Genomic DNA, 27319 nt, shown 5'->3' with positions numbered 1-27319 from the left:
TGCAGATTTGAAGTTTGCGCAGCAAAGTATGCTCTCTGATTAGCTTGAGTCACTGTCAGTTCTCACCCAAACTTGAGGGTATGTGTATGAACCTTGTTTATTTAGCACCATTCCCATGCTTGTAGTTTTCACCAACTAAATTTTTGAAACCAAATTAGGGATCACAGGAGATGTATAATACCTGCTAGGAATTACTCCTGGTTGAGCAAAAGCAAAACTGATGTGGAAAAGAAATACGCAAGCATGTTGTCACCCTTGCATGATGAGAATTGTCACTAATTTCAAGACAATGTGACAGTGAATGAACTAAGATTCCTTCTTGATTTAACAGCATTTGAGACCTGTTCTTGGGTGTATAAATAGCACAACATGACGTGGCTGTGTGATGCTGTCATCATCCTGCCACGACTGGTCCACCTTGCAGGATTAAAGTTAAAGGACTGTCCCAGTACGTTTGGACTGGTCGCCAGTTTGAATTTCAACAGGCAGCTGCCTCTGGACTAGTGGTAGAGGTCCGCCTGAAGAGCGGAAGGTCCTGGGTTCGATCCCCGGCCGTGTGTCCTCACCTCCAACAGGACAGTGCCTGCTCACACATGGAACAACCAGTTACTGTCTTGGCTAGCAAAAGCCTTGAGCTCAAATATCATCTGTGGTATGAGTGGTCATAGTGCTGTGACTATATAGCAATCATAGTCATGACCATAGTTCCTGCGATCCCGTGTTTTTCCCCCCAGATCTTTTGGCAAGATCTATGACCTTTGGCTTTCTTACACGGAGCTTGCCGTGCAACGCTCCTCCAGATGTTGGACTTGTACATCAATACTCCCAATACAACATGTATAGCAATGATTTATTTACATCTTCTTTTTATAAATCCAGCAAATTGTACAATATATTCAATAATATGAATCAATGGCAGCATGTTTTATAGAATTCCTGATTAATACAATGTCTATGTGTTGTCATAGACAAATATTCAGGACATCAAAATTTATCTAATTAGGATATTATATGAAAATACCTAGGCACCCATAATTAAATACACATGCACACAATATACACTCGCCTCTAACAACAGGTACTTGGAATAAATACAATTATTACATACCATTCAAAAGAAAGTTGAACCCCAGATTCTTTAATATGAATACAGTTAGTCTGTCATGAGATGACAAATATGACTAGTCATATGAAATAATTATGTGTTCTTAACTTTTTTTGAGTGGTATGTAATAGTTATAACTGAATGTCATGGCAACACACATTAACAATAGTTATGAAAGAATTGGGTGGATCTTTTTTTACCTTCTTTTGAATAGTATCTTTTCTCCAACATCTATTGATATACAGGACAGAAAAATACTCACAAATTCAAAATAAATACTGAAAGACAACTGATCAACTTGATAATTATGTAAATTGATCACATACTGAATGGAATAGCATTCACGTTTCTGCTCTGGTTCAATGAGTTCTCAAGTAAAGTAAAAATGTATAATGAAAATACGTCTGACATCAAATGGTGAACTGATTCAACCAATGCAACTGTTCACTACAGACACACTATTACAACCAGTGAACCATAGAAACACTGGCGCATTCTTCATTATCCATCAGGTGACCGTACATGATTAGGACAAAGTTAATGCAGTGAAAAACAAAAAATGGCAATATTTTGATCGTGTGGCTGTACTTTTTGTCTTGCTGACAATTATTCCATTTTGCAAACACTTTGCCAACAGTCTCATGGGAGGCGATACCTCAAAAGAAGGTCTAATTTTGTCACGCACATTTACTTGCTCCATTGGCAACAGTTGTGATTGACATAAAATAATTAGCAGAAAGATAGATATCTATCCATGTGTCTGTAGCTCACAGTCGGTGACAACTTCTGTATTTGAATAACCCTGAAATTAGATTCAATTCTAGCCTCAACAACCCATTGACCCTGTGCCTCACTCGAAGGACAAGTAGTTTTGTGTCATTGATGATGATGTACATTACTTTATGTGACAACAGAACCTGAGAAAATTAGATTAAAGAAACTCTTTTTCCAAGTTGAAACAGTGGCAAGGATGGTGTATGACGCTATCCAAGAAGAGTTGTCTCCCTTCCTACCAATTTCTCTGCAGGGGGTGTTCTGCAGCATATCCACCATGCTTGAAGATCGTCTCTGCAATCTGGCGATAGTTGGCATCCATGTTTTCCACAGGACCTGAAACACGTTTGGTTGCAGGGCATACTTTAGTAAGCAGTTGTAAGGAAGACATCTGTAGAAATATTTTGTAACAACCACACTCAGCAATATTCCAGCAATATGATAGAAGTCTGTAAATAATGGAGTCTGGACCAGACAATCCAGTGATAGACAGCATGAGCAACGATCTACAGACTTGGGATACAATGACATGCATCAACCAAGTCAGCGAGCCTCATCCAATCCCGATTCTAACCACAGATCTCCATGATGAACTTTGTTATTGTCATACTGAGAGAGTGACTTGGAGGTAACACTTTTCCCCCAATATAACTACGTTTATAACGAACACGCTCATAATGAACTGACGGATATAAATAACGTTTATAACGAACACGCTCATAATGAACTGACGGATATAAATAAATGTTTTGATCCTGTCCCTTTGCTGTATATATGCTTATAACAAACTTTAACTACGGTCATAACAAACTAAAATTAGTGGTCCCTGTGAGTGTTATAACCGTAGTTCAGTGTATATACATCTGTGATTGTCCAGTGTATTATATCTCCATTCCATTAATGATAAACACCCTGGGCCCTGTTCCACAAAGCAATGTTGTGCTACAATTGGTGCAGGTTATTGTTAAAGTATGGGAGTTGCGTGCGATCGTTTTCGCGCTAAGATCACTTTGTGTTACCTAGGCTTCATTTTGAAACCAGTGATAATAGAAGCCCAGTCAAGTTACTCCCACTAGCAGTTAGATGCAATAGCAGTTGTAACGTCACTTCTGAAACACAGGTATTTATCTAAATAGAGTGGAGATGTATTACATTGCATAATAGGGGATGACTTCTGTACAAGCAAAGCCTAGGGTGACTTAAGTTATGGGCAACTGTTATGGTGCAGACAGACCAACGCTCAAATCTGGGAATCAAACCCAAGTAATAGTCACAAGGGCCAGTGACAACTTAGACACAACTATCCATTGAGATATTTCACCAATACTTTACCCTCATGCATGGAATGAGTGAGTATTTCACATTGCACCCATGAGGGGAATCAAACCTGGGTTTTCGGCATGATGAGCGAACGCTTTAACCACTAGGCTACCCTACCGCCCCTAATGCTTTGACATGTTGTCATGTAGAGAATATTGCTTGATGAAAAGTCTCAAGGAAAAAACGAAATCCATGATGTGCATCTTGGTAGTATCGGTAGCCTCAGCTAACGAAGGAGTCACATGTTGATGGTTCTAGAGGTCCATATGCTCTCTGATAGTCTAGTGGTTAAAGCATTGGCTTGTCCCATTGCAGGCCTGGTTCAATTCTCCCTGTGGTACAATAAATGAATCCGATCCTTGTCGCTCACTCAGGAAATGGATCAGGAAATGGATTTGGATGACAAATTTTAAGTTAATATAAACACAAACCCATTGATAGTTCCTTCAGTTTCTCGTCTATCCTCACGTAGGCCTCATTGCAGAATGTCTTTGCCAGAATAAGCTGAAAATACAAACAAGTACAATTCATACAATTCATACAATCATCAATCATTTGTCAGTACTGAGTCTAATGGTGGTTTGTTTGTTTAACGCCACACTCAGCAATATTCCAGCTAAATGACTGCGGTCTGTAAATAATCGAGTCTTGACCAGACAATCCAATGATTGACAGCATATGAGCATTGATCCACTATCCCGTTAGTCGCCTCTTATGTCAAGCATAGTCGCTTTTATTTCAAGCATTGGTTGCTGTTGTTCCATTATTTCGATGAGTATATAATGTGAAAAGTTAATTGACAATATTAACATGTATTGTACATGATAGGAAGCATTTAATGTGTCACTGATATCAAATCTTTGTTTCCAAATCCCTTTAAAGATAACAAGGGCATCTTTTGAACAAGCAACATTTCAGCGCAAGTATTTCAACAACGTGTATGTTGATACCTTGTTATTGCTAAATGTAATTAAAATACCAAGACAAATTCTACAAACTGAGAAGTACCAGAATATTACAATGAACCTACATACCAACACATAACTGGTATTATGTTGGGAGTACTTTATGATGGCTATTAATTGCTTGTGACAACATTAACTAATCAGTCAGATATACCCTCCAACAGTTCCTTTTTCAAATACCAACATTACAAAAAACTCACAAGGAAAATACATTTCCCTACAGTGTTACAAATTGGCACTAGTCCTACAGTGCTTGCCAAATTGCCCAATAGTTAAGGTATCCTAAGGACTAGCAGAAATTTGCCATTTTTAAGTGTTTTGCTATATGTTATCATTGTAAGGACTAGTGGGTTAAAACTGTTAGTTTCTATCGCTGCCCTACATCGCAAGTAAATGTATACCACTCTACAGGAAGCAGTCATCACTTCCAGAGGAGGGTAGCACTCAGGCCACGTGTTCATCTCATCTCATTTCAGGATTCAGGACAGAGTAGGACACTGCATACTGTCAGAGCAGGACGTTGAATCTAGTGACATTACAGTCAGCAAGATAAACTATCTAGACTGTTATACTACCCAGCGCTCACCTCATGGTCTGAATTGCGGAGGCCTATACAGTAGGACCTCGATGACCGTCCGATACATGCCGTCATGGCGTACAGGTCGATGGCAACGTCAGCAAGACGCTTTAGCTCCATCTGCTCATGAATAACTTTCTGAAAAGAGAAGCATGGAAGTTCTGCATATCTAATACTTACAGTACCAACACAGCACACGAGTGACTATTCATGCACAGTCAGCATTATTCATGCAATCAGCATCTTGCAGTCTGCATTATTCATGCAATCAGTATTATTCATGCAGTCAGTATTATTCATGCACAGTCAGCATTATTCATGCAGTCAGTATTATTCATGCAGTCAGTATTATTCATGCAGTAAGTATTATTCATGCACAGTCAGCATTATTCGTGCAGTCAGTATTATTCATGCAGTCAGCATAATTCATGCACAGTCAGCATTATTCACACAGTCAGCATTATTCATGCAGTCAGTATTATTCATGCAGTCAGTATTATTCATGGAGTCAGCATTTTTCATGCAGTCAGTATTATTTATGTAGTCAGTATTATTCATGCACAGTCAGCATTATTCATGCAGTCAGTATTATTCATGTAGTCAGCATTATTCATGCACAGTCAGCATTATTCACGCAGTCAGCATTATTCACGCAGTCAGTATTATTCATGCATTCAGCATTATTCATGCAGTCAGCGTTATTCATGCACAGTCAGCATTATTCACGCAGTCAGCATTATTCATGCACAGTCAGTATTATTCATGCAGTCAGCATTATTCATGCATAGTCAGTATTATTTATGTAGTCAGTATTATTCATGCACAGTCAGCATTATTCATGCAGTCAGTATTATTCATGTAGTCAGCATTATTCATGCACAGTCAGCATTATTCACGCAGTCAGTATTATTCATGCATTCAGCATTATTCATGCAGTCAGCATTATTCATGCACAGTCAGCATTATTCACGCAGTCAGCATTATTCATGCACAGTCAGTATTATTCATGCAGTCAGCATTATTCATGCATAGTCAGCAGTATTCATGCACTGAGCATTATTCATGCAGTCAGCATTATTCATGCACAGTCAGTATTATTCATGCAGTCAGCATTATTCATGCATAGTCAGCATCATGCAGTCAGTCAGCATTATTCATGCAGTCAGTCAGCATTATTCACACAATCAGCATTATTCATGCAGTCAGCATTATTCATGCAGTCAGCATATTTCATGCAGTCAGCATTATCCACCACCATCAGCATTATTCATGCAGTCAGCATTATTCATGCACAATCAGCATTATCCACCACCATCAGCATTATTCATGCAGTCAGCATTATTCATGCATTCAGCATTATGCATGCAATCAGCATTATTCATGCAATCAGCATTATTCATGCATTCAGCATTATTCATGCACTCAGCATTATTCAAGCACAGTCAGCATTATTCATGCAGTCAGCATTATTCATGCATTAAGCATTATTCACGCACAATCAGCATTATTCATGCAGTCAACATTATTCATGCACAATCAACTTTATTCAAGCACAGTCAGCATTATTCATGCAATCAGCATTATTCATGCAGTCAGCATTAGTCATGCATTCAGCATTATTCATGCAGCCAACATTATGCATGCATTCAGCATTATTCATGCAATCAGCATTATTCATGCAATCAGCATTATTCATGCAGTCAGCATTAGTCATGCATTCAGCATTATTCATGCACAGTCAGCATTATTCATGCACAGTCAGCATTATTCATGCACAATCAGCATTATTCATGCAGTCAGCATTATTCATGCACAATCAGCATTATTCATGCATTCAGCATTATTCATGCATTCAGCATTATTCATGCATTCAGCATTATTCATGCAGTCAGCATTATTCATGCACAATCAGCATTATTCATGCAATCAGCATTATTCATGCATTCAGCATTATTCATGCACTCAGCATTATTCAAGCACAGTCAGCATTATTCATGCATTCAGCATTATTCATGCATTAATCATTATTCACGCACAATCAGCATTATTCATGCAGTCAGCATTATTCATGCACAATCAACTTTATTCAAGCACAGTCAGCATTATTCATGCAATCAGCATTATTCATGCAGTCAGCATTAGTCATGCATTCAGCATTATTCATGCAGTCAACATTATGCATGCATTCAGCATTATTCATGCAATCAGCATTATTCATGCAGTCAGCATTATTCAAGCACAGTCAGCATTATTCATGCAATCAGCATTATTCATGCAGTCAGCATTATTCATGCACAGTCAGCATTGACCAAGTAGGAGTAGTATGATGTAGGTCACTGATTCCAGTGGAATCAATACACAGCCGTGTAGGCATACCATCAGATGGAGAAGTGAGAGTGGATAACCCCGTGAACTGGAGTCATATCCTACAATAGGACCACCATGAATGTCTTGTCACTTTGATTATTTACACAAATTTGATATGTTTCAATACTGTTAAACAACTGAGGCTATCTTTGAGCCTATCTTTTGTAATCAATGAGTTACTGTAACATGCCAATCTAATTAAAATCAGATCTTCTACTTTGATGAGAAACCTCTAGAGATCTGGCAAACCCTCCTCTGGGTGTCATGGCAAGTGAACCATGAGCCAACTTTGACCACCCAATAAAAACAAAGGATGCATGGATTCTTGACCCAATCAAACATCAGCATTTTAAAATGATTCATTTCTGTATCACCTTGTTTTGAATTTGTGATCCTATCAAAGAAAACCTTCACAAAAATATTCATTTGATACCAAACCCTTTTTCGTGTAGATGCCATTTGACCTCTGAAAGGACAGGGTGCATAAAATATCCACAACATAATATAGCACTGCTTTTAGTATCTCCATTTGGAACTACCCATTTATGTTCGATCAGAAATACAGAAATCAGATAAGCTGCTCCAAATGCTTCACTTGCTTTTGTCAAGTACTAAGAAGACTCCACACTGATTGGCTGGCTACAATTGACATTCCACAGGTTTGCAAGATCTTGACAAAGGTTTTCATTTGGATTAACTGTTTAACAGATCTTATTTTCATGAAATCATGATACATAAATCATGATACATAAATCATGATTGTAACTTACATTTCCATGTTTGGTGAGAACACCTTCCACGGCTTTCTGGAATCGAAGAACTCCTCTCTCCAGCAGCGCAGAGGAATCCTGAAATTAGGATACATGACGGTTCAAAAAGATAACGTACCACAACATCCTATTCCATGTGTTCCTATACATCCATTGAAGAGCAGGACAGTGAGGCCTGGTTACCATGCTATAGTGAGTGAGTTGGTCTAATTCCGTTCTGAACAGTCTTTCAGTTACATTCCAGTATGTAAGCCTAGTGCTGTAGGAAAGTCCAAAGGCAAGTGGTTCATCGGGATGAAACACAAGAGCCGAGTATGGTGCTGATAAACAAGGGTCACAACTGAACCCACGACAGTTCTTGCCTGTCTCCTACACACACAGTATATGATAGTGCCAGGTGGAGTGATATAGGGTTCAAGAAGATTGCACTAATATAGCTGTGCATGCATGTGTAGGTGTGGCTGCTTGTACTAGTCTGGACCTATTCCAGTCTTATAGTGCTAGCCCATGTTTAACATGGATATCCAACTCACAGTGACCGCCTCTGTGGTTTAGTGGTAGAGCGTTCGCCTAGAGAGTTGAAGGCTCGGGGTTCTATCCCCGGCCGCGTCATACCAAAAGACGGTAAAAGATGGTACTTGTTGTTACCCTGTCTGGTGCTTGGAATTAAGGGGATAAAACAAGGACTGGTCGGCTCGGAGTCAGTATACTGTGTCTGAGTGGGGTATTCATGTTAAACTGTGGCATGGTATCTCAGTGAGCTAGCACTATAAATTGGCATCAGTCTGCACTAGTACAAGCAGCCACACACACACACATGTGCATGCATGTCCCTATATAAGGGCAATAATCTTGGATACGATGTTAAACCCCAATTCACCACCACCACCACCACCCCCCAACTCACAGTACACTGACTCCGAGCCGACCAGTCCTTGTTTTATCCTCTTAATTGCACCAGGCACCAATTGGGTACTAAGTACCATCTTTTAACGTCTTTTGGCATGAGGTGGCCAGGGATTGAAACCCCAACCTTCCGCTCTGTCGTAATGAGTGAGTTATACAACAGTTACCTTGAGACTGGGATGCACCTCTTCATTGAGGCGGAGTGACAGCTTGGGGTTGTCGGAGCTCTTCAGTCGGCCGACAGCAGTGGAGAACACCAGCCCAGGGTTGGCCATCGGGTTACGTAGTTTCCTGTCATGAAGGAAACAAGGATGCTGGGTAACTGCGATAGGATGGATATTGTGTGTTACAGTTCCGATTCCCACGATGACTTGGTATGATTAAGTTTCAGTTCTTCACTCCACGATGGAGAGACTTTGCTTTTTGTTTGACTCTTTGAGTTTATTCCTCAGGTACCAAATCATATCCCATGAATGCGAACAAGAAAGCAAAACTAGACCTGATGGCTGCTTTAGCCATGGATCCCCCACCCTCACACGTTCAATCAACTCAACAGCCCATCAACCCTCCCCACCCAAACCACCATCAACCAATTCAGCTATCCCCACCCTCACCTCACACCAACAATCCCCACCCTCACACCAACAATCCCCACCCTCACCTCACACCAACAATCCCCACCCTCACACCCTCCACCTCACACCAACAATCCCTACCCTCACACCCTCCACCTCACACCAACAATCCCCATCCTCACACCAACAATCCCCACCCTCACACCTCCACCTCACACCAACAATCCCCACCCTCACCTCACACCAACAATCCCCACCCTCACACCCTCCACCTCACACCAACAATCCCTACCCTCACACCCTCACCTCACACCAACAATCCCCATCCTCACACCAACAATCCCCACCCTCACACCTCCACCTCACACCAACAATCCCCACCCTCACACCTCCACCTCACACCAACAATCCCCACCCTCACCTCACACCAACAATCCCTACCCTCACACCCTCACCTCACACCAACAATCCCCATCCTCACACCAACAATCCCCACCCTCACACCTCCACCTCACACCAACAATCCCCACCCCCACACCTCCACCTCACACCAACAATGCCCACCCTCACACCTCCACCTCACACCAACAATCCCCACCCTCACACCTCCACCTCACACCAACAATCCCCACCCTCACACCTCCACCTCACACCAACAATCCCCACCCTCACACCTCCACCTCACACCAACAATCCCTACCCTCACACCCTCACCTCACACCAACAATCCCCATCCTCACACCAACAATCCCCACCCTCACACCTCCACCTCACACCAACAATCCCCACCCTCACCTCACACCAACAATCCCTACCCTCACACCCTCCACCTCACACCAACAATCCCCACCCTCACACCCTCCACCTCACACCAACAATCCCCAACTTCACCTCACACCAACAATCCCCACCCTCACCTCACACCAACAATCCCCATCCTCACAACCCCACCTCACACCAAAAATCCCCATCCTCACCTCACACCAACAATCCCCATCCTCACACCCTCCACCTCACACCAACAATCCCCAACTTCACCTCACACCAACAATCCCCACCCTCACCTCACACCAACAATCCCCATCCTCACAACTTCACCTCACACCAACAATCCCCATCCTCACAACCCCACCTCACACCAAAAATCCCAACCCTCTCCTCACACCAACAATCCCCACCCTCACACCCTCACACCACCACCTCACACCAACAATCCCCACCCCAACAATCCTCACACCCCCACCCCCAGGGTGTGACAGATTACTGTGTTACCTACTTGACCAACTCCTTCAGCTCTTTCCCAGCATGTTGTATTCCCTGCAGGGCTATAAACAGTCGCAGGATCTCGTTCGTACCCTAAAATATTCACAAAATAATTTACAAGCAATCAGAAATTACATATTATTTTCCTTAGTGACTGAATGATGACAATTCCTGAGCCTTTGCAAAGACCTAAAACACTTTGCACAATAACAATAACAGAAATAACAATAATAACAATAATAACAATAATAATCCATTTACATGGTGTTTTTTCTATGCTGCATATCATGCCCACAGCACATTATCAACCCGGTCAACGGATCAGTGTGGACTCGAATTTCATTCTCAGCTCCCCACCATTACCGATGAACTAGAGTAATATGAAAGAATCGAGCAGTCCTTAACTTTTGTTTAGAAGTACAGGCTATTCCTTATTATATGCTGCCATGTAAAGACTGTCAACCTACAGTCCTAGGGATGTAGTAAACCCAACAAACACTGTTTTCATATGTTGTCCATGACACCAAAATGCATGGCAGTTTTCAAGTTACCAGTAATTACTGAACATCTACTCCCCTCACTCTAACACTTGAGGGTGACATTCCTGATAGATGATGTTCTTAATTCACATTATGCAGACTTGGTAAAACGATGCCATTAATTTGTACCTCGAATATGAGTAGAATCCTGGCATCTCGGAGGAACCTCTCGTAGGGGTAGTCTTTCATGTAGCCAAGGCCGCCCAGGGTCTGCAGGCACTCGCTGACACAGCTCCAACAGCCCTCAGAGCTGAACACCTGCAACAGCAACAGCGACAAGTGACTGCGGCACCGTCTCACAGAACACTGGCTGAATGCCTTGCATCAACAGCAAGTCAACTTCTGAGTGAGTGAGTGAGTGGGTATGGTTTTACGCTGCTTTTAGCCATATTCCAGCAATATCAAGGTGGACTTGAGTCAGCTGAACTACCATTTGCGGCTGGTGTAGTCATTAAGCACATTTGGAAATGAAAAACCATCTGAAGCTCAGTATGTTGGATTGATAGATGGATGGATGATCAACTGATGGACAGATGGGTGGATGAATGGATGGCAGAAGGATGATCCTCACACTGACTTAGGTGAAGTAGGTTAATTAAGATAGATGCCAACAATTTCTTGAATGCTAGAATTGAGAAACTGCCGACAAAATATACTGACTGAGTGAGTGAGTGAGTGAGTGAGTGAGTGAGTGAGTGAGTGAGTGAGTGAGTGAGTGAGTGAGTGAGTGAGTGAGTGAGTGAGTGAGTGAGTGAGTGAGTCAGTATGGTTTTTATGCCATTTTTAGCAATATTCCGGCAAAATCACAGCGAGGGACACCAGAAATGGGCTTCACACATTGTACCCATGCCGGGAATCGAACCAGGGTCTTCAGCGTGACGTGCGCACACTTTAACCACTAGGCTTCCCGACCGCCCCAAATTCACTTTGAAATAGGAACATGAACATATTGTGAACTGTACACATACAAATTGAAAATAGATGCAAATAATTTACATTTCAAGCCAAAGTTGTAGATTGCATGTAAGATATAACCTAAATTTCTATTCTGGTTAAGCAATACACTCAAGTCTGACTCTGAGTGTGGGTAGTTGATTGATGTCAATCCATCCTCATTAATAATAGGCTAAAGTCTTCTTGTTAAGTGCAACGATAGACCGCAAGTAAAGTTCTTTAAGTTTAAGTCAAACATGCCCTACATGTCAACAACCTTGGACCCCTCAAACATAATACTGGAGTTGCCATGGATTAAAACAGATAGATCCAAGTAAATCCCTGTGTACAAGAACCAATTTATTCTAAACAGTTGTTCAGCTTCGGAACCTCCTTTAACATGACCCCTGACACAGTGGCTGACCTTCACCATAGCCGCCTCCACGGAACAGTCAGGTTGGTCGTACTGGTCGATGATGCCAGCCGTCAGGTACGCCATGCTCTCCATAGCATACACGGTCACAGCCATCTTGGCAAACTTCTCCTGGAAAATGAGAACAAATAGCTCAGGTAATACTGTGTTGTACTGCATCAGCATGGTACTGTGTTATACTAAGTTGTACTGCATCAGCATGGTACTGTGTTGTACTGTGTTGAACTGTGTTGTACTGTGTTATACTGTGTTATACTGCATGGTTCTGTGTAATGATGCATGGTACTGTGTTGCACTGTGTTATACTGTGTTGTACTGTGTTATACTGTGTCATACTGCATGGTTCTGTGTTATGATGCATGGTACTGTGTTGTACTGTGTTGTACTGTGTTATACTGTGTTATACTGCATGGTTCTGTGTTATGATGCATGGTACTGTGTTGCACTGTGTTATACTGTGTTGTACTGTGTTATACTGTGTCATACTGCATGGTTCTGTGTTATGATGCATGGTACTGTGTTATACTGTGTTATACTGTGTCATACTGCATGGTTCTGTGTTATGATGCATGGTACTGTGTTATACTGTGTTATACTGTGTCATACTGCATGGTTCTGTGTTATGATGCATGGTACTGTGTTATACTGTGTTGTACTGTGTTATACTGCATTGTTCTGTGTTATAATGCATGACAAAATGTGATATCACTGCAGGAATACTCATGAGGCATGGCATTTTAGTCTCCATCTAGCCATTAAGATGCAAATAACCCAAAGGTTCTAACCCAAGTCCTGATGAAACATGTTAGCAAACCCACCTGTGACAAAATTTCCAAAGTAATCACACCCTCTTATATAATTGTATCTGTGAGTAATCTGTTATTCAGTTTTGTAACAGAACTGTGACATATGTCATTATGTTGGCTCCCGAGAGGCAGCAGCTGTGGATGTAGTACCTGAATCAAGCCAAACTCGGCCAGCTTCCGACCGAACTGCGACCTGGTGGCTGCATGCTCAGCTGTCCATCCTGTTGGAGACGAGTCAGTGAACATTGCTTTATACAACAGTCAGTGAATATTGTTTTATGCAACAGTCAGTGAATATTGTTTTTATGCCAGAGTCAGTGAATATTGTTTTTATGCCAGAGTCAGTGAATATTGTTTTACGCCAGTCAGTGAACATTGCTTTATACAACAGTCAGTGAATATTGTTTTATACAACAGTCAGTGAATATTGTTTTATACAACAGTCAGTGAATATTGTTTTATGCAACAGTCAGTGAATATTGTTTTATGCCACAGTCAGTGAACATTGCTTTATACAACAGTCAGTGAATATTGTTTTATACAACAGTCAGTGAATATTGTTTTATACAACAGTCAGTGAATATTGTTTTATGCAACAGTAAGTGAATATTGTTTTATGCCACAGTCAGTGAATATTGTTTTATGCAACAGTCAGTGAATATTGTTTTATACAACAGTCAGTGAATATTGTTTTATACAACAGTCAGTGAATATTGTTTTATGCAACAGTCAGTGAATATTGTTTTACGCCAGTCAGTGAACATTGCTTTATACAACAGTCAGTGAATATTGTTTTATACAACAGTCAGTGAACATTGCTTTATACAACAGTCAGTGAATATTGTTTTATGCAACAGTCAGTGAATATTGTTTTATGCCACAGTCAGTGAACATTGTTTTATGCAACAGTCAGTGAATATTGTTTTTATGCCAGAGTCAGTGAATATTGTTTTTATGCCAGAGTCAGTAAATATTGTTTTACGCCAGTCAGTGAATATTGTTTTATGCAACAGTCAGTGAATATTGTTTTATGCAACAGTCAGTGAATATTGTTTTATGCCACAGTCAGTGAACATTGTTTTATGCAACAGTCAGTGAATATTGTTTTTATGCCAGAGTCAGTGAATATTGTTTTTATGCCAGAGTCAGTGAATATTGTTTTACGCCAGTCAGTGAATATTGTTTTATGCAACAGTCAGTGAATATTGTTTTATGCAACAGTCAGTGATTATTGTTTTATGCCAGAGTCAGTGAATATTGTTTTACGCCAGTCAGTGAACATTGCTTTATACAACAGTCAGTGAATATTGTTTTATACAACAGTCAGTGAATATTGTTTTATACAACAGTCAGTGAATATTGTTTTATGCAACAGTCAGTGAATATTGTTTTATGCCATAGTCAGTGAATATTGTTTTATACAACAGTCAGTGAATATTGCTTTATACAACAGTCAGTGAATATTGTTTTATACAACAGTCAGTGAATATTGTTTATGCAACAGTCAGTGAATATTGTTTTACGCCAGTCAGTGAACATTGCTTTATACAACAGTCAGTGAATATTGTTTTATACAACAGTCAGTGAACATTGCTTTATACAACAGTCAGTGAATATTGTTTTATGCAACAGTCAGTGAATATTGTTTTATGCCACAGTCAGTGAACATTGTTTTATGCAACAGTCAGTGAATATTGTTTTTATGCCAGAGTCAGTGAATATTGTTTTTATGCCAGAGTCAGTGAATATTGTTTTACGCCAGTCAGTGAATATTGTTTTATGCAACAGTAAGTGAATATTGTTTTATGCAACAGTCAGTGAATATTGTTTTACGCCAGTCAGTGAATATTGTTTTATGCCACAGTCAGTGAATATTGTTTTATGCCACAGTCAGTGAACATTGTATTATACCACAGTCAAGGAATATTGTTTTATGCAAGCAAGTGAATATTGTTTTATGCCATAGTCAGTGAATATTGTTTTATGCCATAGTCAGTGAATATTGTTTTTATGCCAGAGTCAGTGAATATTGTTTTTATGCCAGAGTCAGTGAATATTGTTTTACGCCAGTCAGTGAATATTGTTTTATGCAACAGTCAGTGAATATTGTTTTATGCAACAGTCAGTGATTATTGTTTTATGCCAGAGTCAGTGAATATTGTTTTACGCCAGTCAGTGAACATTGCTTTATACAACAGTCAGTGAATATTGTTTTATACAACAGTCAGTGAATATTGTTTTATACAACAGTCAGTGAATATTGTTTTATGCAACAGTCAGTGAATATTGTTTTATGCCATAGTCAGTGAATATTGTTTTATACAACAGTCAGTGAATATTGCTTTATACAACAGTCAGTGAATATTGTTTTATACAACAGTCAGTGAATATTGTTTATGCAACAGTCAGTGAATATTGTTTTACGCCAGTCAGTGAACATTGCTTTATACAACAGTCAGTGAATATTGTTTTATACAACAGTCAGTGAACATTGCTTTATACAACAGTCAGTGAATATTGTTTTATGCAACAGTCAGTGAATATTGTTTTATGCCACAGTCAGTGAACATTGTTTTATGCAACAGTCAGTGAATATTGTTTTTATGCCAGAGTCAGTGAATATTGTTTTTATGCCAGAGTCAGTGAATATTGTTTTACGCCAGTCAGTGAATATTGTTTTATGCAACAGTAAGTGAATATTGTTTTATGCAACAGTCAGTGAATATTGTTTTACGCCAGTCAGTGAATATTGTTTTATGCCACAGTCAGTGAATATTGTTTTATGCCACAGTCAGTGAACATTGTATTATACCACAGTCAAGGAATATTGTTTTATGCAAGCAAGTGAATATTGTTTTATGCCATAGTCAGTGAATATTGTTTTATGCCATAGTCAGTGAATATTGTTTTATGCCATAGTCAGTGAATATTGTTTTCTGCCAGTCAATGAATATTGTTTTATGCCAAATTTCTTTTGGTAATTAATATATTGTTACTATCTTGGGTCCAATCTGTTGGGTATAAAGTAAATCCAGATCTTAGTGCTTGTTAATGCTACACACTGATCTGAGAGCAAAACAACTGACTCCAACATTGAGAAATGAGTGTAAATGATATATCACCGATAACTTTCTTGAGTATCCCAGCTCCGGAGCTGCCCATGCTGAATCTGCCGCTGTTGAGGATGTTCATAGCCATCTAAAACACAGGCGACACGGTGGTGTTAATGAGAGATTAAGGAATGGTAAGGAAAGAGCCAAATAGAGCACCTCTAAAAACTAGATGTGTAACGAAAGGTGAGGTCGTTATACAATCCGTATCCCGCTTCTATGGGTGCAATACGATTCATATCACAATACAGTACTTATATTTTATAAGTTGACATTCTTTCTTTTTGCAGGTGAATCACAGCTTTGTATCATTTTTTATTTAATTTACGAGATTGAAAATGGGATATGGTAGGGTAGAAACATATAGGCGAGAGGGCACTGGGAATGCTATGCTATTCATAGCCAACCGGGAGATACCAGAGAGTCTGTGTATGCTGGTTGTTGAACAGTTTGTTATCATTCACCCGTCTTTACACCATTATATCTTGTAATGTAATGTAATGTATACAGGGGTTATAGGTATTGTATAGTGGGCCGGTATCAGGATACAATACTGTATCGCCGTGTCCTTACACCATGATTAGAATTCAGAACCACAACTTCTTGTGAGGATGATCCTTGCATTATGATGTGAGAACAAGTCGGACCTGCACCAACAACCTATGAATTGTTAGCCCCACAAGCTAACCAACTGAGCTAGGTCCAATCTGTAAAAGTGCAAATTTACCTGGTTATGCCTTCGATACTTTGACAAATAGTCCAGCAATATGACACCAGAAATGGGCTTCACACATTAAACCTCTGTGAGGAATTGAACCCAAGCATTCGGCATGACAATTAATTGCATTTATCAAAGGCTACCCCCTTTTGAGTGCTGGGACAATATAGGAGTTATGTCCTGGTGTGTCAGCCCAAGGTGGTGCTGGGGGGAGTTGTACACAAACATGGGTTTGGTGCTGACACAACCAGGACCATATTCAAGCGGGCATTTGAACCAATGTCAATTGTGGTGCCTTAGGTGACCACCTGGTCACTTGTGCCCCCAAGTATTTTGTTTGTTTGTTGTTAAGCACCACACTCAGCAATATTCCAGCTATATGAAGGCGGTCTGTAAATAATCAAGTCTGGACCAGACAATCCAGTCATTGATATGTGCATTGATTTACGCAATTGGGATACAATGACATGCATGTTCCAAGACAGCAAACCTGACCACCCGATCCCGTTGGTCGCCTCTTACGACAAGCATATTCTCAAGTTAGGCAAAGCATGGGTCACTGAAGACCTATTGTACCCCGGATCTTCACGGGGGCAGCATGGGTTGCTGAAGACCTGTTCTACCCCGGATCTTCACGGGGCGTGTAACTAAGTAACACAGAAATAAGTATTTCAATCTCGGGTCACCCTTAACCTTTTACTTTGACCAAAGGGTTATGACAAGGACCCCTTGACTAGCTTAGAATGTTTGCAGCACTCAAAAGGTAGACCTAGCAGCATCTCCATGTGTCACACCCTACCACCGTCCCCTGTTCGATGGAAATGGACTCGTCCGTTGCATGCAGAACACCTTGTTTAGCAGAAATGATCATTTAATTGAAACAAAATGCAGCTGATAGTGAAAGGATTATCTCATAATTACTGAAGTCACATTTCCAAATATTATTGTCATCCATTTAACTTGAAACACTCGCCTTGAATCCGCCTCCCACTTCACCGATCACATTCTCCACTGGAACTGGGGTGTTGTCAAAGTGAACTTCACATGCTGAAAATAGGTAAGTTTTGTTTGCTGGTCGCTTTGTGTAACAGGGCCTTGAACAACAGAGTGATCTTAGTGCTAAGATGATCGTAACTCCCGTACTTTAGCATAGGATTAAGAGAGTTACAGCTCCAAGACTGCATTGAGGAATGGGCCCAGCAACAAACAGAGATCTTAGCCCTGCTACTGTCATAGATACCAGTTGTAATGTACAAGCCTTTTGTATATTTCGGTCAGTAGACAGTGAGATGAATCATATTGTACATGTTGTATGTGACACAGCATACAACCGTAAAGATAAATGTTACTGCTACATGAATTAACATATATCACCACTGATCTTACTGACTGTTTGTTTAATGTGCAAAAACAAAATGTGAACAAGTTCTAAATCACCTGTTTCGATTTGGCAACGTAATAGTTCGTGTGACATCAACCATATTTGTGAGTCTTTTCCATGAAACTACTTCTTGTAGGATAATGGCTTAAATCTGCCTTGTATGGCTACAAAATTGCATCTAGTCCATCTAAATGCATTGAGAGAGACTGCGAGAGAGAGATTGCCGGTTCGATCCGAGAGATTGTAGGGCTAGGAGTGCTGGGAACTGGGCACAGGAAGTCAGATGTGAGTGAGCAATACTTTAACATTGCTGGAACTATCAGGAGCAGTGGTCACACCTACTGTTTGATCCCCGGATTCCAAGCTTGTCCTCGGGCTTGCCGCTTGTAATGCCACCAAACCCTCTCTCCACAATGAAGGCAGTCACTTTGTCTGTCTTCTCACCCTGACAGAATGGAGAAATGTACACAGATGTCAATGCTTGGCATCAGTTATTGTTATCAGGGTCCTGTTCTACAAAGTGATCTAAGTCCATGTAAAAACATGTGAGTTACAATCGTCTTAGCACAAAGATAGCTCTGTGGAACATGACCCAGGACAATAGAGTGAGTGAGTGAGTATGGTTTTACGCAGCTTTTAGCAATATTCCAGCAATATCGAGGCGGGGGACACCAGAAATGGGCTTCACACATTGTACCCATGTCGGGAATTGAACCCGGGTCTTCGGCGTGACAATCGAATGCTCTAACCACTAGGCTTCCTGACCACCCCCAGGACAATAGAAGACAAATGTGCTATAAAATTTGGTACAAAGAAAATTCTTATTGGCTTAATTTGAATAATTGAAAGACGTCCTTCACATGTACTTACTCAAGTGCAGTTATGATAGGAATGGTGCTGGCAAACCTAGAATCATAATCAGGGCAAAGCGTGAATCTGTCTCATTTTATAGGTTCCTGGTGTGTCCAAGGGACACAACTCTGCACAGAGAATTGCATCGCCTGGTTCAACTGGGCCACCCATGTCCCCCACCTTCAGTATGAACTGATACTCATGTGTCATTGTCAAGACCCTGTTTGTATTTTACTTGCAACTGACTGACTGATTGCACGGGAGTCATGGTAATCTCCCCTTGTAGAGAAAACCCTTTGGAGGTCAACTGAAAGGTAAAACACTCACATGACTATCTGTGACTTCGGTCTTCGCAAACACAGTAAAGATGTCAGCAATTCCTCCATTAGAGATCCAGATCTTACTGCCGGTGAGGTGAAAGAATCTGCCGTCATCAGACAGAATGGCGCGGGACTGGATGGATGCTGCGTCACTGCCACTGGAGGGAGAAGATGTAACCATGGCAACTACTTTCTAGTGAAACACAGCTTTGTAGCCAAGCAAAAGATACAAACCACTGACTTTAATTTGATATTGACATACAATGATGAAAACTGTGGGGGTCCCAGTGTAGTTGAGTTTGTTTGCAATATCGGCAGCCTTTAGCTTAAGGACCCCTAAATCTTACATTCAGCTTTATATTGCAATAACACCCTGTATCTTTATGTTGAAACACTGCATGTATAGTGCATTTGTCAACAAGGACTATTCCCACATGGAATTAATTCCATCAGGAACAATATTGCATCATGGAACAAAGTCACTTGTAAAAACTGTTCCATGGGAATAATTCCACAAAAGAAAAAAAAGTACAATGAACAATTTCATTCCAGGAATAGACACTTTTTGACAAACTGTCCCGCTAATGAAATCACCAACTAAGACCACAATAAATTGCTTATTAGATTTCCATCCACTTAAAAAAGAGGGAGGCATTCTTTGTTCTACATATTATTTTTTTAAACATGTTAAAAGAAACTTCTCAGATGTGACTCACAAGAAGCATGGACGTTTGGCCATCGAGACTGGCCGATGGCAGAATATACCAAGAGAAGACAGACTTTGTCAACTTTGTGATTCACTCTCGGTTGGAGATGAGTTTCACTATCTTTTCAGATGCGAAGCTCTACTCCAACAAAGAATTCAGTATATTCCAAAAAAATACTACTTGTGGCCAAATATTTTTAAACTCTGTAGAACTGTTTCACCCAAAAGGCTAAAAGATATAAGGAATTTGTCCAGATATATAGTATGTCTATGTAAGTTAATAAGAAAGAACCGTTGACCCTGTCACTACTTGTCATGTTGATATCTTTTTGCATTTTCATATGTATGTATATATACAGAGAGAGAGAGAGAGAGAGAGAGAGAGAGAGAGAGAGAGAGAGAGAGAGAGAGAGAGAGAGAGAGAGAGAGAGAGAGAGAGAGGTGGTGGTGGTTTCTTTGACAAATAAACTGATTCTGAATCCGGTAGATCAGTGAAACAATGTAATCATCAATTTATCATGGCAAGTGTTCTCATCACGCCACTACCTGGAGGGTTCCGTGAGGCAGAAGGCTGCTACGTGTTCTCCAGTTGCCAGCCGAGGGAGGTACTTCTGTTTCTGCTGCTCGGTACCAGCAATCAAGATTCCCTGCAAGTATCACACATCTCTCACATACCTCATCTCCAACTTTTCACCTGACATCTAGCAGTATGGCAGTGGGAGACACTAAACTGGCCCTTGTGAACCTGACGCATATTGCTGCAATACTTTAATCTAGGAGTCATGTCATGTCAGGGAGCCCTTCACTCAACTCTGCAACAGGGGTGTGGTGAAGTGGGGCTTAACATAGCATTCATGATTATAGCACTCATACAGCAATGTGCATTCACGTTTGTGTGGGTGCTTGTACTAGTCCGGACTAATGCCAGTCTTCTCATATATATTTTATAGTGCTAGCCCACAGAGATACCATGCAGCAGTTCAACATGGATATCTCACCCAGAGACAGTAAACTGACTCCGAGCCGACAAGTGCTTCGCGTTGTTAGGATGGTATGTTTTATTATAGCGGTAGGTAATTTAAAATGGATTGTAATGGCAAACACTTACTAACCTATTATATATATGTCATATGCAAAATGTTTTTTCTTGTTCTTTGTTCAACTTTTATGACACATCAATTAGGGTTGATCGATGCTGAAGTGAAGTGAATCAATACCCCACTCAGACACAGTATACTGACTCCGAGCCGACCAGCCCTTGTTTTAGGCCCTTAATGCCAACCCCAGACAGGGCAACAACAAGTACCATCTTTTAACGTATGATGTGGATGGGGATCGAACCCCAGACCTTCTGCTCTCCAGGACTCTCTACCACTAGACCACAGAGGTGGTCTGATCGATGCTGATTTTCTTGACTGAGTTTGGTAAACAAAGTACCTGTCATCAGCAACTCAAGGGCGGGCAACTCCATATTATCGTGGTATGGCTATTTTGTGGTGTGATACGCATGGATTATGTGGTTTACATCACTTCCTGCTGTGGATTATGCATATTAAGTATGTATACGACATAGGTTGGGTCAAGGGTCTTCGGCTAAACAAATGGGTTCTTGTCTAATCAATTTCGAATGAAGGTAGAAGTAATTCCACTTCAAAAACTTAAAAAAGTTAACGTGTACACTTATGAGTAGCCGTTACAGACCGCAACAAGTCATGTATTCGATCAAGCGATGAAAAATGCTTTCTGTGTCTGCACAAGTAAACAGTCGGGGTGTGGATTACGAGATTTACGATACCGCGATAATAAGGAGCCCATGATAATATAGAGTCATACTATACATGGGACCATCCTACATGACAGTGTGTTGTGTTACCTTGAGACCAATAGACTGGTGGGCGGCCAGTGTTACAGCGATGCCGCCATCTTGTGATGTTATCTCCGCTATTCTGGCATATTTGGTAGCATTGAGTCCAAGTCCACCTGAGGGCAAAAGCAGTGGTAACAACTCAGGTTCAACCCAACGACACGTCAATGATGACATACAGTGATGGCTTTGACATTTTAGATCACATGTCAGTGAAACTAAATACAGTCTTACTTACAACGTATGCACCGTGTTAGAGCTGAATTAGTGGTGTTCCACAGATTAATTGCCATGTTACACAATGATTAAGATTTAGGACCAAGGAAGTAACTCAAATTTGGAAGGCCTTCCTATAAGAAAATGTTTGTTTGTTTGTTTCACACAGCAATATTCCAGCTTTATGATGGCGGTCTGTGAATAATTGAGTCTGGACCAGACAATCCAGTGATTGATATCAACTGCATTGATCCATGCAAGTGGGATACGATGACATGCATCAACCAAGTCAGCGAGTCTAACCACCCGATCCCATCCCGTTAGTCACCTCTTGCAACAAGCATAGTCTCCTTTAAAGGCAAGCATGGGTTGCTGAAGACCTATTCTACCCTGGATCTTCATGTGGACTACTGCGGCTACAGCTGCTTGTGGCTTCTTACCATATTCTTGTGGAATCTGCTGACCGAACAGACCGAGGTCCTTCAGTTGCTGCATGGTGTCGTCAGGGATTTCCGCATTTGTATCGATGGCTTTTGAATCAACTGGAACAACCATCTCTCTTAGTCAAGATTGACTCTACACAACATATATTCCCAAACACTAGAAACATGTACAATGACATACAAACACATCAGGGAATTTAACAAAACTATTGAACTGATGACGGGTTCATCATGACAACTACTAGAGGTGTAACAATATGGCTATACAGTATTGTATCACGATATGAGGCCCGTGATACAATGCCTCGATTTACGACCCCTGTATCATGATACATACGAAACATTTCATTACAAGTATATTGGTGTAAAAACATGTGAACAATAACAGAAACTGTTCAAACACCAGCTTACACAGATTCTCTAGTATTTCATCCTTGGACAAAGATAGTATAACATTCAAAGTGCCCTCTAGCCAATATATTTCTGCCCTATATCATCCCATCTTTGATCTCTGAAATCAGTTGTGACTGACCTGCAAAAACAAATAATATCAAAGTACTGTATGGGGATACGAATCGTATTGCATCCATAGTATGGGGATATGTATCGCATCGTGACCCCACCGTATTGTTACACCTCTATCAAATACTTGTCTTGCTCGTTCCACAAAAGTTGAAAATACTGTTTACTAATTAAATGAGGAAAGCGTGCCTTTGCACAGGGTTTTCACGCTACGCACAAATGTGCATCCAATATGCACAAATGTTGAGAGTGGATGCAGAAAAAGAATATACTGCATCCAGAGGATGCATAATTATATTCATTGTACCTACATTGCCCTATTTCATCCATCCATCAAGACCACTGTCCACTTGATCATTGACTCATTCCAGGCTCTGCAGTAATTATCAAGACGTACAGTACACTACACATTTTCAGTACTTTTCAGGACCTCATATTGTTGCAAGGACCCTTGATGTTAATTGTTGGGGTCCCCTGGACTCCCAATGTTGAATGTCAAGGTAGAACCCTGCCTAGAACCCTGCCCTGCAAGACACAATCTCATTAAAATCAGATCTTTGTACTGAACAAAGATCTGAGGACATCCCATTAGGGGTCACGTCAGAACGACATTTCATCCGACCAATCAGAGCGTCTCTTACCAGATCATGAAAGTGACAGTCGGAATGTGTTTTCTAATAATGCAACTACGAAATATTAAACACGGGGTATTCTGAACGACAGTTACGGGTTTTATGGTGATATCCATACAATCTAGGCCATCTATAAGCCATTCCAGTGCGTTCTTCTTATCAGTTTTAATTTTTTTAATTGAGAACACATCAAAATATGTTTTGAAGCATAGTCACCAGTTTGAAACTAGTGTCGTGAAGCTCGAGAAAGCTGCCTTCTGATTGGCTAATGTCGATTTCTTGTCAGTCATTTCATTGGTCGGTCAAAATTCGCGAAAGGTCGTTCTGACGTGACCTGTAATGGGATGTCCTCAGATTTTTGTTAAGCGGTAGCGAGAACTAAGATCTGATTTTAATGAGATTGTGCAAGACATTTCCTGACCTATTTTTTTCCATGAAGAGTGCATTGTAGATATCCAATATATCTGACATTGCATTTCTAAAATCAGTTTCTGTTGTATCAGGTTGTATAACACATATTACCACATTTCTAAGATCAGTTCTGTTGTATAACACATATTACCACATTTCTAAAATCAGTTCTTGTTGTATAACACATATAACCACATTTCTAAGATCAGTCCCTGTTGTATAACACATATAACCACATTTCTAAAATCAGTTCCTGTTGTATAACACATATAACCACATTTCTAAGATCAGTTCCTGTTGTATAATACATATGACCACACAATCAGTTGATAATCATGAAAGCTACGACCATTACCTCCTTCGTCAAAAAATCTCTCGATGGGTTGTAGCATCTGATTGAGGTCATCCCATTCCTCCTTATCGGCTATTTCGGGATAAACCAACACGTCCTGAAACAACAGCAGATGTCTCCCTTTCATTGTCAGTAGCAACTGGTTCAGACACTTCCCCGGATCAAAGCCTAGCAAGTCAAACATCAGAGTTTGACACCATTGGTCATATCCAACTAGTTTGACTCATTTTGGACTTGTGATTCTGTAAACTAATTACACTGTGGAAGACAATAACTACACCCTTTAGATTTTCACAGACTTCAGACTGATGTGTATAGACCCTCTAGATTTTCACTGACCCCAGACATGCTAATGGACATGTCCCTGAATCATGAGTGTTATAGTTCAATCATGTCAATAGCAACAACACCTACCATGCTTTATGCTGAAGTTAGCTTCCATTACAATAATTATAATATAAGGACTTAATTCCTCTCATAAATATCATATTGCTGATACATGATGGGTAACCGGATAGTCCTTTAGCCATTGAACAGTATCTAAGAATAAGTCAACGTTATAATATTGTCTTGAATGGGAGTTACCATGGTTACAGTAAGAACAGATGAAGACATCCACAAAACAATACCTGTAAAGGTCTACTTGTCCGAATTAGTCCATTGACATTATTTTCAGTAGAACTTTGTGTTAAAGTGCAAGTATCATGCAAAATAGTAATAGGTTTTTCGTGCATCATGATGTACCTACCTAGTATGATGTACAATACGATGCCCTCCCCCCCCCCCCCCCCCAAAAAAAAACTGTTTGAAAACGTAAAGATTACGCTGTTGCGCTATTAAAAATATGTATTTTGTGATCTGTATTTGTAACAACCCAAACTAATCTTAAAAGTACCAATGAGGAGGTGCGGCTTAATTAGCAAGGCGGTGTAGGCCTGCAAGCTGATTAGGTATTATTACGAGCTGAGTACAGAATATAGGCGATCGTTTCATTAGTTGTGGGGAGACCTAGCTGTGTTGGACATATATAATAGTAGAGTATGGATAGTCTCAATCCGTGCCGTTCTATAGACATCGATTGATCTTTGTAGGCAGTTTGTGCTAATTAACCGGAACGGTATTTGTCTCAAATACACTCACTCATCTCACGACAACATGTCACTGCAGAAGGCCCACTGACTTGGTTGATGCATGTCATTGTGTCACAATGCGCAGATTGGTGCTCATGATGTCAGTCATTGGATTGTTTGGTCCAAACTTCGATTATTTAAAGACCGCTGTCATATAGCTGGAATATTGCTGAGTGCAGCATGAAACCATCTACCATCGGACGAGTGGGTTCACAGGGAGTATGTACTGTGCACTAGAGTGAGTGAGTTGGGTTTAACGCCGCTTTTAACAGTATTCCAGTTATATCACGGCGTGTCAGCTTAATGTGGGAGGAAAGCCCGAAGTGATGCAGGTCTCAGACGTTTACCACTTCGGTGAAACCCACGAGCATGGGTACGGTGCTGACAAACCTAGAAACATAATCGGGGTGAACCGGGATTCGAACCCACAGCCATAGGTTTCTGGCGTGCCCAAGGGACGCAACTCTGCACAGCGAATCGCGGCGCCTTTGACGACTGGGCCACCCGTGCCCCCCTGTGCACTAGAGATAGTAACAACACTGTAAAGACCTTTTAATCTATGTTGGTCCAAAGGCTGAACAACAACCCGGTCACTAGCAGGATACAATCTCAGCACCTGGCGCATGCCAACTCCTGTAGTTATATAAACCTAGGATCGAGTTCTAGTCGGTTTCATTTTATCCCAAGTTATGGCGTCTATAGTTGCCGATATGGTGTCCTACAGTCGAGACATGACCCAAAGTTTTTGACTTGACCGTTGGACCTCATAGTTATATCGCGGCTCTCGCAAGGGTATAATCCGGGTTTTTTTCTATTCAGATTATCAAAGCATTCTATTATTAGTGAATAACTGAACTACTTACTTTATCAAATTTTCCAAGAAATAAGTTCTTCGCAAAGGGAATGTTCACTGAAGGTTTGGATGTGACGATTTCAGTATTGGAATCTTTAGCAGAAGCTTCCAGCGAATCTTGTTTTTGTACTGGGCTGCTCGATGCCGGTGCTACGAACACTCTGTAAGCAACACCTGATCGTCTTGAAAGATGTCTGAGCGTTGAAATCATGTTTGTAAAATATTGCAAAAATACTGGCCAAGATTTGGAGGCTGTCTGCAACTAAGCGCAGTTCTTTCAGGGTCGAAGTCTAACTTGTTCTCCTGTTTTGAAAACCACGAAATGCGCTGTTTGGGAGGTGTTATTATACTGTAATGAGTCAATGACATATTGATTAAACGTTACTAACATACAAAACGTTGGCGTAAGGATTACATGGCATTCCATTAATGAAAAATGTCCAGTTCAATTTCCATATTTTGTTTTACTATCAATC

General features: G+C 40.6%; 1 protein-coding gene across 1 annotated transcript; it reads right to left on the bottom strand.

Moving 5' to 3' along the window:
• Nucleotides 1-836: 836 nt before the first annotated feature.
• Nucleotides 837-27170, bottom strand: LOC124136071 (complex I assembly factor ACAD9, mitochondrial-like). The gene is made up of 18 exons (XM_046501850.2): nt 26854-27170; nt 24864-24957; nt 22941-23042; nt 22294-22400; nt 20967-21067; nt 19722-19872; nt 18885-18987; nt 18135-18208; nt 16456-16531; nt 13484-13554; nt 12519-12638; nt 11291-11419; nt 10636-10715; nt 8952-9075; nt 7879-7956; nt 4751-4879; nt 3631-3703; nt 837-2215 (listed from the first exon to the last, which is right to left on the bottom strand). Exons 1-18 carry the CDS (start codon nt 27052-27054, stop codon nt 2115-2117), a joined length of 1914 nt encoding a protein of 637 aa, XP_046357806.2. The 5' UTR covers nt 27055-27170; the 3' UTR covers nt 837-2114.
• Between the last annotated feature and the right edge of the window lie 149 nt (nt 27171-27319).

Source organism: Haliotis rufescens, unplaced genomic scaffold, assembly GCF_023055435.1.
Source record: "Haliotis rufescens isolate VD_foot unplaced genomic scaffold, xgHalRufe1.0.p SCAF_44, whole genome shotgun sequence".
Taxonomy (NCBI): Eukaryota; Metazoa; Mollusca; class Gastropoda; order Lepetellida; family Haliotidae; genus Haliotis; species Haliotis rufescens.
Note: the sequence above shows the minus strand (reverse complement) of the source record. Positions and strands in the feature narration are given on the sequence as shown.

Bases quoted from the DNA above. Each gene is read 5' to 3' on its own strand.
- LOC124136071 (XM_046501850.2), bottom strand. From the start codon at position 27,054: ATGATTTCAACGCTCAGACATCTTTCAAGACGATCAGGTGTTGCTTAC. The intron at 18,988-19,721 runs GTGAGTGTTTTA...CCATTCTGTCAG, and splicing joins CCGAAGTCACAGATAGTCAT to GGTGAGAAGACAGACAAAGT. The intron at 16,532-18,134 runs GCGAGTGTTTCA...CCTGTGTTTTAG, and splicing joins AAGTGGGAGGCGGATTCAAG to ATGGCTATGAACATCCTCAA.